Below are 17622 nucleotides of genomic sequence, written 5' to 3' on the forward strand. Positions count from 1 at the left end.
TTTTAGCTTAAGTTATAAAACTCTGTGTTGTTTTCCAGGACATAGTTTCTGCAGAGCGGCAGGAGTTCAGTAGAAATTCGCCTCCTTGGCGCAGCGTAAGCCTGCCTCCTTTTCCCGTCATCCATCTGTTGACACTCTCTTCTAGTCGTAGAGTTCTGATCCAGATTCCAGCTCAGACGAGGAAAACTGAGACGTTCATGGATCTGTTTGTCTATACGTGAATGCATCAGAATGGGGCGGAGCTTGGAGCTTGTAGCTGCTGACTGTAGCTCCTCATCAAAGCTACAAGCTTTTTCCAATTGTATTTTTTTTAAAAAGAAAAACTCAGAAATGCAGTTTTAATAATTTTCTTAATATGTTCTCTATCATGAGAAAACGCTACTAGAAAATGTTGGAAACACCAAAAACATGATTGTCTTTGGAGTGAATCTCTTAAGGTTTCATTGTTGGTGAGGTTCAGACCATCGTCCACTCTGACATAGATACTCAGGTGGGGAAGAACCAGCAGGACAGCAATAATAACACCTTTAACGTGTATTCCTGAGAATGACAGTAAACTGTGGAGTAGAAACACATCAGGAAGAACTCAGGCAGTAAATCTGCATAAATCAGCACCAACATACAAACAAATGATGAGCGTGTGCAGAGTCTGCAGGTGACAGTGCAGAGAAGTCTGCTGTTCTAACAGAACTTCTGGGATGTTCTGAACTGGATCCACTGCTGACAGAGTCTTTCCAGTGAACTCAGACATTCTGCGGGTCACTCCACTAATGACTGGTTCAGGAAAAGGTCTGGATGTTGGCTTTCCTCCTGACTGAAGGAACTTTGATCCTCCAGTGGAATAACGTTGTAACTGAACCAGCTTCTTGCTCTGTTTTTGAACTGAAAAAGCCTAAAGTAAAATTCCAGCTTCAATTTTAAAATTAGTTTGGACTTTGTGTTATGTATTAAAGGTTTAGTTATTGAAAAAACACAAGTCGAACCTCGTCCATCCTCTCGACTCGTGCTTCTTCTTCTGTGAACCAGGCTGTAAATGAACTTCAGTTTCTGTTTCATTTACTATTTAAATACAAAGAGACAACATGAATGAGCTTCAGAGCTCAGCAGTATTCTGACCTTGAATGGAGAGTTCAGTCAAAACGTTTCTGTCTAAAAATATGATGGTATTTGGATTCATAACTCTGCTTTATCTCTTCCATTAATAATCTCAAGTCATTTTTTCCTACAAACTCAACTCTGTTATTGGTAACTAATGTGTAAAGAAGAGGTTTAAACAACCCAGCTTGGGGTTTTTGTGGTGAAGTTTCTGACTTGAGATTGGGAGATCATGGATTCAAATTCATGATTGTGTCAAATTAAAGGATCTGGGATCACACTTGTTGACCAGAAGTCTCTGACTCCACTCATAGACTCTATCTACCATCAGGGCACAGATGACACACATGCAGGTAAAGTAGTGCAGTGATTACTCCAACTATTCGTGACGGCTCACAGCTCCACGTTCTGTTCTGAAGTCAGTAGTCAGAGAGACGGTGGACACCATCACAGCTGCCAAAAGGGCGAAACGTTGGGCTCAAACGGATCTGGGTATGATCTAACTGCTGAGCTGTAAAATATGCCCCAAAATGAGACCCACTGCTTTAAACTGAGAAACCAGAGGACTAAGGTTTGGATTGAGGATATAACCAACAGATGGTTTCTTATTGTAACTCCACCGTCCGAGGAGACAGACGGGTCAAATGTGGAGAGGAGATTCTGCACTCTGGTGTCGGACACTGAGGGGTTTGCAACAACTTTCTAGAGTTCCTCCATGAAACGACAGTGTGATCGTTAGAACAGGGGTCTGCAACCTTCAACATTTAAAGAGCCAATCGGGTCGATTTCTCACCAACCAAAACTCAGCAGAGCCACAAAAAGTCTTACAAAATAAGACATTCCTTTTTATTTAAGTTATTTTTACTATTTTGATAAATGTCAATAAAATATTGTGTTTTTGTGCATGAAGAAAACATATAAAAGAAAAATATTTTCTTTCTAGATATTAAATAGGTTACAACTTTTGACATGACTTTCTTTCAAAATAAAAGACATGGGATCATCTAACTGCAGCAAATGTTGTAATTGGTAGTTTAATGTCAGTAGTAATAAAAAAAGACTATATAAAGTTTATTTTATAGTTTTTGGTGTTAATTCATAAACTTAGTTATGTAGAAATAATTAGTGAGTTTTTTGGACCGTATGCCCAATAAAAACCCTTGAAACGGTTCGCTTTGAGAATCAAATTTATTTTGTCATATTCCAACACAAAGCTGCTCATCAGTTAATCTTTAATGTAAAAACTCAGTTTCATCCGTGAAAGTTCCACCGTAGATCCCAAACAGAAGTGGTTCTGGGCTCCTCAGTCGGTCAGTGACCGTCAGTAGGTATGTGAAAATGTTCAAAAGGGAAACTGGTTAGCAATGGACGGAGGAAAAAGGAAAAATCAGGAATCCAATCAAACCTTGAATTTGCAAATCAAAATATATGGATTGGACTTTTTAGCATTTATCACAACAGGTCATTGTGAATCTCAGAGCTAGATCTAGCAGGGCTCAATACTTTTTCTGTCTGTTTCTTTTTGGGGGAACTGTCACCTTTCCTCTCGTCCATTTTGTCTCATTAAACTAGTCCAGGGGTCTGAAACCTGCAGCTCCAGAGCTACATGTGGCTCCTTGACCCTTCATTGTGACTCTGGTTAATATAGAATAAAAACACTACAATAATTGAGGCACACCAGAATATACAACAGGATTTTAAGTGTGTCTAATCGTTCAAAAAATACAGTAAGTCATTTCATTTGCTCTGATTTAATTTTGATCAGTGCGATGTACATATTTCAGATAGAGATAGACCGTAGCTAATAAAATAAACTGTTTTTAATCACTGTTGACACTAAACTACCTACTTCCACATTTGCTGCATTGAGATGATGATGTGTGACATGGGGTCTTTTATTTTGAAAGGAAGACTTTCATTTAAAAGAAATAGTATTTTCTATTTAGGTGCATGTTTTATTTATGCCAAAAACAACAGTTTATGTATATACATGATAATAGTAACATTAACGTAGATGCAAATCAGTGTTTTTATTTTTCTAAAGGGTGAAGTCAGACTCTGTGGCTCCTCCTCCTGGGTTGTGGTCAGTAAGAAATCCACTCCAATGGCTCTTTGGTTGTGGACTCCTGAACTAGTCCAAGTCTCATCTTTAATAATGATGTTGTTAGGGAGTTTTTGATGATTACACGACAGATTTCCCCTCAAAATTTAGAATAGATGGTTGTGCCTTTTCTTATTTACTGACTCAAAAATCAGATTTGAATTGAATTAGTGAAAATGTCCAGAAAATGTCCAGGAATAACGTAAAGGCCTGGACTGTCATGCTGTAGTTTAGAGACTGGATTGGATAATCCAAACATGACACTGTGTTGATTTTGATCTGAAATCAACAAGAGGTCCTGACACCATGCCATGAGGAACACCTCTGCTCAGGTTCTGAGGCCTGCTGGTCGAATACTTGTTACTACTCCAGGATATGTGTGTTTTACTGTAGTACTGCGCATGGCTAGTGTTTTCTCTGGAATCAGAAAGGGCTGCAGAGCGGGTTTAGTTTTGGTGGTAAAACTCGACAGAAGCAGTTTGTGACGGAAGTTTCTCTGAAACGTTTCTTTGAGAAGAATTCACAGCTTTACAATTCCATTCAGGAACTTCAACGAATTACTGGTTCACAGGCTCCACCCAGCTGCTGCATCACTGCCCACTAGGGACTCATAAATTCCCCGCTCCACCCTTCATAATGCATCACCCCCCACCCCCACCCGCTTGACCCTCCCATCACCCCTCTGCCTCTGACAGAGGCTCTGTGCGAATCTCAGGCTCAGAAAACCACTCAACAAAGACTCATTGTGCCGCGGCTTCCTGGTGAGAGCGGCTGCAGGGAGGTCGGATCCAGAGATGCTCGGAGATAAGAGCTGAGGGGGAGCTGTGGGTAACCGGGGGGTCGTTGAGACCCTGTCAGAAACAGCTGGTGTTCGATGGCTTTGAGGGTGGCGCCGGCGAGATGGAATACTCACACAATGAAGACTGGGGGGTCAGCGTGTTGATTCTGGAGGTTCAGCAATGAAAGAAGGGACTGTTTTATGTGTACAGGTGTGTACAGGTGTGTACAGGTGTGTACAGATGTGTATAGTGTGTACAGGTGTGTACAGGTGTGTACAGTGTGTACAGATGTGTACAGTGTGTACAGATGTGTACAGTGTGTACAGGTGTGTACAGTGTGTACAGATGTGTACAGTGTGTACAGGTGTGTACAGGTGTGTACAGGTGTGTACAGGTGTACAGGTGGTCAGATGCACCACCATTGCTGAATGTGACTTCCAGGGCTGGGTTGATAAAATCGATTAATCGATTTGAATCGATTTAAGCTTAACAATTCATAAAAATATAAATTGATTTAGCACATTAAGCTAAAGTCCGCTAGCTTGATGCTAACATTTAATGGAATTTCCCATAGGACGGCTAATGCTAACGCTAAGTCGACCTAAACATACATTGATGACTAAATTAAATCTTTATCTGAATTTTCCAAACTCTTTTAAGGGAATATTTTTAAAGAAACCATTTGTGGTTTAAAATGGTTTTTGCTCATATTTTCTTCTTCTGGAATAAGGTGTAATGCTATAGTGGAATCGCCACCTAGTGGCCAAACTGAAACGTCCTCCAGGAGAAGCAGAACAATGTTTACCATGTTAATGATCTGAACATTTTAGTTAGAACTTCTCCTTTAGAGAATCACTGTATCTCTGTATGATATTAACAATCTCATTATTTCACTGATACATTTATCAGTTTGTGAACTGGATCAGATTAATATAAATAGATTCTAAACATATCTAGATTATTAATGTATTTCTAAACAAATGTGTCTAAATGTGTAAACTCAAAATTGAGTTGAAGACAAAAATCGGAATCTAATCAATCCAGGCTTTTGTGAAGTAGGTTGTCTCCTCTGGTTCGCATGAGAAAGGTTTGGAGAATCTGCTGCTGGTCTTCCAGCAGGGAGGATGTTTCTGCTACCAGATAATTTATTTTCAGTGATGGAGTGAAGACTGATGATGCTCCATGAGAGCCGTTTGATTTGAACTTGTAGAGACATTAAGATGCTGTTAAGTGTTGGAGACGGAGTTTCATAAAAGCAGCACAAAGTCCTCTCGTCAAATGTGATTCCTTCTGATAATGAAGTGCAGCTTTCATGATGACTTAAGACTGGAGGTGAAAGATCTCCTTCTGATCTGACAGCAGAGCTGACGGTAACTGCAGCTCCAGTCTCTCAGATTTGGGGTTTTCATTAGAGCGGCTCCTACAAAGCTTTTCTAACAGTCCTGGAGAGCTTTCAGGTGAAGATGACTCTACACTTTACCAGAGTTTTGGGCTTCAGTGGTGCAGATCAGGGTTCTAACTGAGCCCAAAGTGGCCCAAATCTGCTCCAGTTGAACCTGTAAATCCGATCTGGGTGTCCCGGCTGTCTGAGGACATTAGTCTCAGAACAAACGTCCTCCCTGCTGCGGTCCCAGTAAAACACGTGCAGAGCGAGGTGATGGATGCGCCGCAGAAACCGCAGTCCGGTCAGAGAAAGTCTTCCGGGTGTCTCGTGTCTGGCCAGCTGTCTGCCGGTGCACACGCCGACACACAGGGGGTCCATCTGTTGACCTCGCTGCTCCCGCCCTCCCCAGCTCAGCAGGCTAATTAAGTAATGTGCTGATCTTTCACTGCCTCTTTGTGTTTCTGTGTGTCAAGGTTACAGTTGTTATGAATGTCTCTGCTGTGGTAGGAAAGCCGTTATCTACGCTCTAAGGCTTCATGTGGTTCCACTTCAACATTTAAAGCTGAAGCTTCTGCTGTAATCTGAGCTCTGCTTCTGTTCTTTTGCGCTCTGTTTACGTTAATCTGACCTCTGTCTGTGTTAATCTGGGCTCAGCCTGCATCAGTCTTGGTAATTTATGCTTTAATCTGAGCTCTGTTTGTGTTCATCTCAAATCAGTCTGCTTTAATATGGGATCTGTTAATGTTAATCTGAGCCATGTAATCCCCTAATCCAAGATTTGTCTGTGTAAATTGAAGCTCTATTTGCATTAATCTGAGTTCTGCAATAATCTGACATCTGGATTAATCTGAGCTCTATCTGCCTTAATATGAGCTCTAGCTGCATTAATCTGAGATCTGCATTAATCTGAGCCATGTAATCCCCTAATCCAAGATTTGTCTGTTTAAATTGAAGCTCTATTTGCATTAATCTGAGTTCTGCATTAATCTGAGATCTGCATTCATCTGAGATCTGCATTCATCTGAGTTCTGCATTAATCTGAGCTCTAGCTGCATTGATATGAATTGATTGCCTTAATCTCTGTTCTGCTCGTGTTAATCTGAGTTTTGTCCGCGTTAATCTGGTTTCAGTCCAGGTTCTGCATTAATCTACATTAGTTCAAATCTGCCGTTCTTCTTGGTAATCCCAGATGTTGTGTCCTACGAGTTAAAGAGACGGTAGACCTCGGTTGTTTCCTCTCCATTGAATCTAAATTCTTCCCGTTTCTGATCTGATCTGATCTGATCAGATCTGATCTGATGTGATCTGATCTGATCTGCCTGCAGAAAACTCCAGAAGCTCCGTGCAGTTTCTGTCTGTGCTGAAACTGACGTCTCTGAATGTCTCTTTCTCCTTCTCCCTCTGCAGTCATGTCCACCTGAAGCCGACTCTTCATCAGACCTGAAGCAGCTCCCGCCCCTCCTCCTCCTCCTCCTCCTCCTCCTCCTCCCCTCCTCCACTCCTCCCCCCACTTCCTCTCCTCTTCTGTTTTTCTCTCTTTCTCTCCGCCATGCTTTCCTGTCCTCTGCTCCTCTTCATTCTCCTCTCCCTCCTCCCCCCTCACCCCCTCCTGTCTGCCCCCGCTGCCCCCCCCTCCTCAGGGTCGGGCAGGGCGGTGTACAGAGTCTTTAACACCTCCCTCACCCACCTGACCATCCACCGCTGGACAGGTGAGGTGTTTGTCGGCGCCGTCAACCGTGTGATAAAGCTGTCCCCCAACCTGACGGAGCTGAAGAGTCATGTGACCGGACCTGTGGAGGACAACGCCATGTGCTACCCCCCTCCCAGCATGAGGCACTGCGCACACGGGTTGGTCCTCGCCCTTCTGTTACTTCCACACACCTCAGACTGTTTTGGTAACTTCCTGTTAAGGTTGAGGCCACTTCCTGTCTTGAGCCGTACCTTTCACCTGTTCCCGCCTCCGCCTGTCATGGCTGCTTTCTCATGTGTCCGTCTCCCCCACAGACTGGTGAATTCAGACAACGTGAACAAGCTGTTGCTGGTGGATTACACCGGGAACAGACTGGTGGCCTGCGGCTCCATCTGGCAGGGAGTCTGTCAGTTCCTCAGACTGGAGGACCTCTTCAAACTGGGGGAGCCGCATCACCGCAAGGAGCACTACCTCTCAGGAGCCAGAGAGGCTGATGGGATGGCAGGTGGGTGATGAGTGAGGGAGGAGGGGCTACGTTTTAGAAGTAGAGAGAATATCTAAGATCCGGTCAGAAGTCATTCAGAAAGACGGCAGCTCGACCTCATGTATGAATATGTCAAAGATTATCGTGAGCCAGTGAGTCACCAGCTCTCAACCGGTTAGCATTTACGAGAAACGAGCGTTCATTTCATGGGATGCATTTTTGGATAGCCAATGAGCTCAAAGCCCCGCCCCCCTGTAAAATTAGGCTCAGCAGTGAAAACTCGAATTTCAGAACTGAAACTGTAAACTGAGGACTGAAAGTGAAGATTCAGAAAAAAATACATTCAAATTCAAAACAGCAGCTGTTACTAATGGATACATTTTTTTCAAGTGGTCATTTTTACATTTATAGTCTTTTTATTCAAGTCTTCAGTATTTTTTTTCACATTTTCAAGATTTATTGCAAATTTTCAGTATTTTTTTTCAAATTAAAAAAAATATATATTTTTTTATTTTCTTTTTTCTGTTACAATGTCTATTTTTGGCTGATCCTGATTTGACCCTCCAGGTCACCAGCTGAAGACTTCGTCAAATGTTTCCTGGCATCAGTGTAGAAATAAAGCATCCACATATTTTAAAAAGCTACCGATGCCTTAAAAAGTCAAATGTTGATTTAAACTTACGATCAGGTAAAAACAATCAGGATTAAACCCATTTTTAGAGAGAAGTTAAAACGTTGAGTTATGTGACCTCTGATCAGATTCATAGTTTGGTGGATCTGCCAGTTCCTCTTCACATAAGCTGAGGGGTGTAACGGATCGCGGATGATTATTGAATTATTCAGTTATTAAAATGAATCGTCTGTCCACACCAAATTCAATTGTCGTCAAATTCATGTGCTGTACACCATCTTTGTTTTAACATGAGTCAAAGTTGCTTTTTTATCTAAAAGTCTGTTAAACAGAAGCTCCCGCCGCGTGTGGGAGGAGCACAACTCACCTGCACATGTACTACGGATTATAATCATTATTTGAAATATTTAAATGTTCCCACAGTTAGTTTAAATACTACAATTAATTATTGATGTATTAATTAATGAAAGTTTCTGTAGATTTGGTCTCCAGACATGCAAATGTCATCAGAAACGACATGTTTTCACATATTTGTTTATGTTCAATGTTTACAGATATGAGTGTATATTTATACTTTGAAATACTTCATTTATGTTTACACAAATCTATTTTTAAAGCTTTTTAAAATAAAATGTAATTTCAGGGTTTTATCTTCTTGTTTGTCCTGTTGTTTTTGTAACTTATTACTGATCTGAACCTTGACCCTACAGCCGTGACACAGTCCCAACCGTGAGTTTTGTGATCCGTTAGACCTCTACATAAGCTCCATTCTTCCTTTCTTCTGAGAACCTCTGCGGTGAGGTTTTCTGGGCTACATGGTTCAGTTTTGGCTGTAGGTGTGGAGTCATGGAGTCATGTCCAGATTTAGCGGTTAGTTCCGGACCCCCAAAGCCACCATTCGCTGTGCTTTCAATCACAAGTCCACAGAACTGCATGCTATGATGAAGAAGATTTGGCGCTTTGAGAACTTTCACTGACTGATCTAGAAGCTTCTGATCAAGATAGGTTTGATTCCAGGACAGTTAAGTTTTGTTGAATTTCTCTGGAGTGTTTGTTTGCACCTAAAGATAGACTTTTTTGTTTCCTCCAGTAAACTGACCCTCTTCTTCCTCTGCAGGAGTGGTTGTGGATGAAGATGACTGGATCACTGACCCTGCAAAGAAGAAGCCGGTGAAGGGCAGCAGTCGGCTCTTCATCGGCGCCGCCATCGACGGAAAGTCGGAGTATTTCCCCACGCTGTCCAGCAGGAAGCTGGTGGCTGACGAGGAGAACGTGGACATGTTCTCTCTGGTTTACCAAGACGAGTTTGTGTCCTCCCAGATCAAGATCCCGTCGGACACTCTGTCACTCTATCCAGCCTTTGACATTTACTACATTTACGGGTTCTCCAGTCGCACGTACGTCTACTTCCTGACGCTGCAGCTGGACACGCAGCTGACGCAGATGGATGCCGGCGGGGAGAAGTTCTTCACCTCCAAGATTGTGAGGATGTGCTCCAACGACACGCTGTTTTACTCCTACGTGGAGTTTCCTCTGGGCTGCACCAAAGACGGCGTCGAGTACCGTCTGGTTCAGGCCGCCTACAAGCAGAAACCGGGGCGGCGGCTGGCCCAGGCGCTCGGACTGTCTGAAGATGACGACATCCTGTTCGTCGTCTTCTCCCAGGTCCCAGATTCATTTCTTTCTGGTGTTCCCGCCTGAAGGCTGCAGCTGTGATGCTCACACTCTGGTTGTGGTTCTGTGTTCGTGCAGGGTCAGAAGAACCGCTCAAACCCGCCCAGAGAGACGGTCCTCTGCCTCTTCACGCTCTACAACATCAACCTGGCCATCAGAGAAAAGATCCACTCCTGCTACAGAGGAGAGGGAAAGCTCTCGTTACCATGGTTACTCAACAGAGAGCTGAACTGCATCCCCACCGTAAGTTACCCCACACCGCCTCCCCAGAACCCGACCGAGTCCTGTCTATGCAGACCTGAACCCTGGTTACCGTCAGATTCCAGTATCATCATGTTCTGAATCATCCTGCACTCATCAGACGGAGCCCGTCTCTCTCTCGCTCTGGATCGGCGCCACAGGGCCGCGGGCTGCCCCCCCAGGCTACAACGCCGCAGTCATGTTCACATCGTTTCAGAGGATTTCACACTCTTTACCCAAACCCAGCCCTCCAGGCTCTAACAGAACCCGGTCCCCCTCTACCCGCCCGGACCGCGCTGGAGTAAACGGCTTCCTTTCAGGGAGACGAGAACCATCCAGAGTCCAGAGTCAGAGAGCTCGTCTCTGCAGTGGGGTTACTCCAGGTCGGGGGTAGATGATGTTCTTATTCATGACGGTAACGGCCTGCAGTCGTAACCATGGCAACCCAGCAGGGAAACCCGCCAGGAGTCAAGTCTCTGGCCCGGCCTGGATCTGAGGGCAGGGGACGGGATTGGATCTGGAGTTGGGGTTGCCCGTGGCAACCAGCCGACCAACCAGCCATCCAGTCACAGCCGTGAGCGGAAGAAAGTGATGAGAAATTACCCAACAGTCAGCGTGTCTGCGTGTGTGTATGGGGGGGGGGGGGGTCTGTGTGTGTCTGCATGTGTGTGTGAGCTTTTCCATTAACAGTTGAAAGAAAAGAGGAAGGCAGGGGGTGGAGCTTATTTTCAGGTCTGACCTCCTTCTTTTATCAGAGACCACAGGGAGTGTGTGTGTGTATGTGAGTGTTTTTATCCCATTGAGGGGACCACAGTCTGACAGAACACTCATGGTACGGGAACCACAATTTCTGTGTGACCGAAAAGATGGCCCCCAAAAACTAGCATTAAATTCAATTCAAACATGATCAAATTTTTAGGGGTTTATCCACAATCCACAAAAAACAAATTAGTGTGCTTAGGTGTGTTAATGGGGTAGGATCATAGACCGTAAAAACAATGGACAGATCGAGCACTGAGGTCCCCCATTGGAAATGCATTACTTCCTCTCCTATAGGCCGCCGCTTTCACCGTCACTTCCTGAAACAGATACCGCCATTTGCAAACAATCTCCAGCGATTGGTCTGAGTCATAGCTGAGTCATGGAATCTACAGGAAGTACTGTCGCCAATCAGGAGTGAGTTTATTGCAACCGTCCGCCTCTTTCCACGCCTCGACCACGAGACCGCGGATGTAAAAAGCTTCAATAACGGCGGCTCGGGAAAATGGCTTTTTGGGTTTTGTTTTGATCACGTGGTCAGAAATCCTCCGGCTCTTTTCTAAATGACGTCGTTCCTGGTTAAGGTTAGGATTACGGTTATGGTTAGGGTCAGAAAAGCAAATTGTTCGTTTGTGGGGCTGTCTGTGATGCTCACGCCTCCACCAGGGGACGTGTCAAACGTGGAAAACACATTTAACACGTTTAGGACCGCGCCTATTATATGCACGCATGTGCGTTCTCCTCATAAGCCGTGTGACAATGATGACAGCTCAGTTCAAAAGAACTGGACAGATTTATGTCACAAACTCAAAGCTCACTAACAGGCGATGAGAAGAAACCATTAATGATCGAATGTACACTGGTCTCTGCAGATGTTAACTTAAGTGCAAAAAACTCTTCTGCAAGATAACAATTTTCACCTTTTTCTCTTTTTTTGGATAAATTTAGACATTTTTTGCATTAGGGCTCCCACAAAGATTATTTTAATAGTCGACTAATCACTGATCACTTTTTTGATTTGTTGACTAGTCGGGTCATGTGTAAACTGGATGTAAAACACACACCTAACCACATGCTAACTAGAAATAGAGACAATTAGGACAATATTTTATGAATCATTCAGCTTCTTTCCTTCATTACACGAGATTTCCTAGAACTTCCTGTGACATCACTGCTGACCTGAATTAGCACTACTGCACATGTGTGTCAAGGACAATGGCAGACGCAGCATTAGAAAGCATGTATCGCAGTTGTGAGTTAAGAAAGAGGGCTCTTATAGGAGCCCCGCGTCCAAAGCAACAAACGCCTCTTTGAGCTGGAATTTATTGAAGAAAGCACAACTGGAAGATATACAGTATTCTGCATCTAAAATGAAAGTTCTTTGCTGATTATCTCTAGCTCTGTGGAGAAATCGGGTGTTGGTGTTAGTCTGGGGGCGGAGCTATCAGAGTGGACTCTTCCTGGAGGGGGCCGTCTCACTCTATGACGTCAGATTATGAGGACCTGCTCGTTTTCCTGGCTGGTGCTGAGAGTGCAGATTCTTAGAGGATTACTCAGGGATGTGTGAACTGATCTTTATAGTGAGGAATGAATATAGAATACAATTAAAAGCTCAGAAAGTTGGTTTTTCGTGGTATGGGCCTTGTAATGGGAGGGGACTGGTACAGTTCCAGGTGGGACATCTTGGTTTTTCAGCAGCATCCCAGGCTTCTGAATGATCCTGCCTTTACTTTCCCTAATCTGTCAGGAGTTCTTTTATGACGGGATCATCCACATGGAAGCTGACTCCGTGTTTCCTAGAAAACGGATCAAATAAAGGGGGATTTTTCCCTGAAAGTAAATGTCAGAAAAAGAAGAAGCTTTGAGGATGAAGAGGAAAAGCTAAACCGGCTCAAAGAGGCGCTGAAGCTTTCCGTCTGATCCCCACACCGGATTCTAGATTAAAAAGGAGAAAAATGAAACAGATCTGACCCTAAGAGGTGGAATGAGAATGATGGTTAGAATATCCATCATTCAAACGGGATCTTACTCGTTCATCTTCTTCAGGGATCCCCCCCCCTGGTTGAAACACACCATTGTGTGGCTGTGAGGTGTTGCTTTTGGGTCGGTCTCATGTGGCTCAGATCAGGCCAGACTGAGTGCAGTAAAACCCGGCAGTGAAGTCAGGAAACCTTCTCCCCACCTGAGTCTGTCATGAAACGCCGTTGTGTTTTCCTGCAGATAAACCCCCGTCTGTTTGAGCTCTGCAGAAACTTTCCTTATCAGATGATTCCGATCCACACGAGTGACGGGGAGAGAACAGAACACACGTGTTTTAGTCAGGCTCCGCCTTCAGCTCTGCAGCCGACCACACCGGTGCCTGAAGGAATGACGTGCAGATGACTCACACTGAAGTTCTTTGACCACGCTGAGCGTGCACGGACTGAGAATAGTGCAGCTCTGTCCTGAATTATTCAGCTGAACTCTGCAGTTTGCAGCAGAAAACTCAACAGGTGATTCGCTCCGGTTCTGTTTTTGAAGTCCTCTAACGATCCTGCAGATTCGTTCACGTTCCAGTTTCTGCAGCTCCTCCAGCTGACACACATCATCGCAGTAGTTAAAGCCCGCTCTGCAGAATGCCAGTCCTCTCGTTTATTTCTGGTGGTGTTCCCTTCCTGCCCTGACTCCACGGTTTGTTGGCTTCTGCTGCAGATGTCAGAGTCAGCTGACAAACGTGGATTAGCGTGTTGTTTGAAACCATCTTTCTTCTTGAAGGGGTTCCATTGTTCCAGCTGACAGCTCTGTTGTTGGGGCCATGCTTCCTGTCAGTCAGCTGATCATCAGTCTGCAGGCGCTCGCTCATTTGCATTTTTACTGCAGCTTCTTACTTTTGATTCACAAAAGGACATAATTAAAAACAAAAGCCTTCTGGGAAAAAGCAAACAACTGTGTAAATGATTTTTAAACGCAGACGGTTTGCGTTTTGGTTTCTTTTGTCGCGGCGTTCTGCCTCTGAAGCTGAGATGAAACAGGAGTTTCTGATGTTTACATTCGGTCCACATCACTCTGTTCTGTTTCTGATGCATCAGGAGCAGCTTCACAGAAACGTCCGTGGTTTCTGTGAAGCTGCCCTTCACCCTGAAGCCTGACGGCAGAAGAAAGGCTGTGATTTACAGAGGCTGCTTCAGCATTTCAGAGGCTGGCTCTGTTCAGCCGCTGTGAGGCACGGAGGCCTTTCACCCGCTGATGAGGGGGTGTTGGCCGACCTCTGAGGGAGAGGCGCCTTTAATAACCTGTTTCCTAACAGAGCCAAACTCTCAGTGAGGGAAAGTCCACTGGAGCGGCGCTGACGAGGCCCGCTTCAGAGCGGGAGGGTTCAGGGGAAATGGTTTCCTGCTGACCGTCGTGATAGGAGAACGGTTACCTTCCAGCGGAGACGCACATGAACACTGAGATGATGCGTGTGTTTGGAACGGATCTGAAAACGTTCCGGAGCAGAGATCGTTTTTGGATCATCTTCCAGAGATCAAGCTCTGCACTGAAGGATTCTGGGTATTCTGTGCTGTCAGATTAAGTCACTAGTGGAGGGAAGTTGTCATAATTTTGCCTCTGCGTGACTTCTCATGAAAGATCTAGATCAGGGTCTCAAACAGGCGGCCCGCGGGCCATCTGCGGCCCCCAGGACAATACTTTGTGGCTTCCACTTTAATATGAACGTTTAATGTTGATACAGCCGGTGAGTTTTGTATGAACGTCACTTACATTTCTGTGTGCAGAGCTGACACTCCAACCAATCACTGTGGGGTATGAAGCTCTTGGGGGCGTGGCTTTGACTGGGTTTGAAGCAGGGAAACTTTTAGAGAAGGGAACCTGACACCCCCCCCCACAAGACCACATAATTGACTTCCATACTTTTCCTTTTTTCAGCACGTGCAGCCAGTGCTGTGTGGGGTTACATACGTAGATGTTTCTTAGTAGTACATATGAACAAACCTTCAATAAAGTTGTTCAGTAGACAATGGACCAAAGATACAGACAATGGACGCACAAACACGTGTTTGGCACAAATGGACCCCCGTACGGCCCAGCCTCAGCCAGACTCTGTCCTCAGTGGCTCCAAAGTAAAGTGAGTTTGAGACCGCTGGTACAGATGGTTGTATGAGCGTTCCACAAACGCATGATCCTCACAGTTGTGGCCCTCTGTTGGGGAAACAGAAATATTTGTAATTTTAAAGAGTAGTGTTACAAGAAAAAGAAACCCAGAGTTTTTTCTTCACCAACACCCTCTCATCCTTCTGCAGCCCCACCAGATTGGAGACGACTTCTGCGGGCTGGTGCTGAACCAGCCCCTCGGAGGCCTGCGGGTCATCGAGGGCTTCCCGCTCTACGAGGACCGGACCGAGGGCATGGGCGCCGTGGCTGCCTACACCTACGGGGAGCACACCGTGGTGTTTGTGGGGACCCGGAGCGGCCAGCTGAAGAAGGTAGGGTTTGAGGGGGGGTACAGATGATGTGTGGCGGTTCGGAGGTGTGAGTTTCCGGCGGGTTGTGAGAAAGGAAGGAGGGAAGTGAAGCAAGAAAGAATGGAGGGAAAAATGATCACTTATTTTTAGAGCTGCTGCTTTGTTCAGGGAGAAAAACTGTCAAAGATTCTTCCTGTCTAGCAGTGCTGGGCGATATGGAGAAACTTGTGTATCACCATATACAATATTTGAAATCATGACAACGACATATATCACTGTATAAGTTATTTTTTAGCACAATAACGATATATATCAAGATATACCCCGATAAAGTATATTTTCAGTTATTCTTGATATAAATGGACAAACATGTCAAAACTGACTTTTCTCTGACTTTAAGTAACATGTAACAGTATCGTCACAAATAAGAAAAAAAAAACTAAATTTAACAACAGTTTCCATTTTCTTAGTAGGAAAACACATTTTTGCACAACATTTCGGCAATAAAAATAAACAAATAAAAGTGATACAAGAGAAACGTCACGATAGACACTTCTCTATCCCCCAGCACTACTGAGCCCATACGATCCGGTTCTGACCAGCTTGTTTGGGTTCATGTTCTGGTCCTGAGGTTGATGCTCCTCATCATTTCCTCTTTCTGTTTGTCTGTGTTGGGTTCTGGTGGGTTTAGAACCTCATTTCCTGGTTCTGTTGCTCCAGACTGCAGATGCTGTTTATGCTTTAGCAGGCGGGGGGGTTGACCCTTACGGGTGCTGTGGGTTTTGGGTCTTCCGGGCCGTGGAGCTGCTGCATCAGAGAACAGTGTAGGAGTGTCCAGCAGTTCCCTTGATGCTCCTGTGACCACCTGAGGGATGTCATGGACCTGGAACGTACCATCATCGTGTGTGATCGGTGTATTGTGTAGTTTTAGTGAGGATAATGCAGGTTACACACTTATGATAAATCAGCCTGACGTTCCTGCTTGAGCCTTACCTACCTCTAACATGGTGTTTAAACGTTCACCACCACCTGTCGCTGCAGCACGCCCATAGATAAAGACCAGTAAGGGCAGTTCAGGCTTTACCTGTGATCCATTAACCGGATCTCTCTGTGTTTAAGACGTCTTTCTTCATCATGACATTAAACATGAATGTTCCTCTGCTAAAAAACCTGGATTTGAATCACTGCATTTCCAGGTTTCTGTATTGATTAATTCATCTGATTTCTGTCATTTTTTTAAGATGAAACCGATTTTCTGTTCATTTTTAATACAAAGATCACATGTATTGATAATGTTTCCTGCTTTTCTCAGTTTTATATCAAACATGTTTTATCTTGACCAAATAAAATAGTTTTTATAGTACTAGTACTGTTGGAATAGTACTATTTAATGAAAGGGTAAGAGGACCGACCCAAACCGCCTCTTAACCTTTACGCAGACCTAAAAGTGTGTTGATCCGGTTCTATTCATGGTCGGTTTCATGTCGGATCTCCACCTTCAGACAGTTTCCCTCCCACTGGATTCCAACCCCCCCCCCCTACAAAACCTGCAGCCAGACGTTACAAAACAGCTGCAGGTTATACACTAAATGCAACCGTCGTAACAAAACATGTAAACAATGAAAAGAGAAAGAAACACAACAGATAAAATCCCATTACAGTGGAGCTCGTCTCTAAATGAAGAAGTTTCTCTCCCAGATCTTTGATCTGCTTTCAAAATATGGTTTTAATAATGATTAGGCTGTTTTAGCTTTTTTGTCAGTAATTCACCAGAAACTCTGTTCTGAGTCGTGGGCGGACTGTTGGCACAGTGCAAGCCCGCTCCCTCTTCCCATCACCCATCTGTTTACACTCTCTTCTGCTAGCTTACAGCCCCACAGAATCCCAAACTAACATTATCGGGACAACAAAGTGGTAAACAGTATTAGAGCTATCCAGCTGTGCAGTTTAGACGAGGACAACAAAGACGTTCTTGGATCTGTTTGTCTGTAAGTTGATGCACCAGAATGGATGCAGGCAGCTTTAGCCGCTGACTGTGTGTCACTCTTACAAACTTTTTTTGTTTTCCATCTGCTCCGGATTCACCACAATTTGAATAAAGAAATACTCCGAAATGCAGCTTTAAGCCTAATTTTCTGTATACGTGTTTTCTACAATGAGGTAAAAGCTACAAGAACATCGATACACCAAAACTCTGTCAATATTTTCATTTTACACTTTCAAAGTACATTATAAACGCTCCACGAATGCATAAACCCCTCTAGAATGAAGCTGATCTCCGATATGTGAATGTAAACCAGAGGTGGGGGGGCTGAAGCCTTCCTTTTGAGGAGCACCCCCCCC

At 44.4% G+C, this 17622-nt stretch overlaps 1 protein-coding gene across 1 annotated transcript in view; it reads left to right on the forward strand.

The window, feature by feature from the left end:
• The window catches only part of plxna3 (plexin A3), a 106606-nt gene that overhangs the window by 20076 nt on the left and 68908 nt on the right, over window positions 1-17622 (forward strand). Inside the window, exons 2-6 of the mRNA XM_024263860.2 lie at window positions 6767-7207; window positions 7364-7554; window positions 9282-9829; window positions 9917-10081; window positions 15118-15300. Coding sequence (XP_024119628.1) covers window positions 6909-7207; window positions 7364-7554; window positions 9282-9829; window positions 9917-10081; window positions 15118-15300 — 1386 coding nt within the window. The 5' untranslated portion in view covers window positions 6767-6908. The remainder of the gene's footprint in view (window positions 1-6766; window positions 7208-7363; window positions 7555-9281; window positions 9830-9916; window positions 10082-15117; window positions 15301-17622) is intronic.

This window comes from Oryzias melastigma, linkage group LG7, assembly GCF_002922805.2.
Source record: "Oryzias melastigma strain HK-1 linkage group LG7, ASM292280v2, whole genome shotgun sequence".
Taxonomy (NCBI): Eukaryota; Metazoa; Chordata; class Actinopteri; order Beloniformes; family Adrianichthyidae; genus Oryzias; species Oryzias melastigma.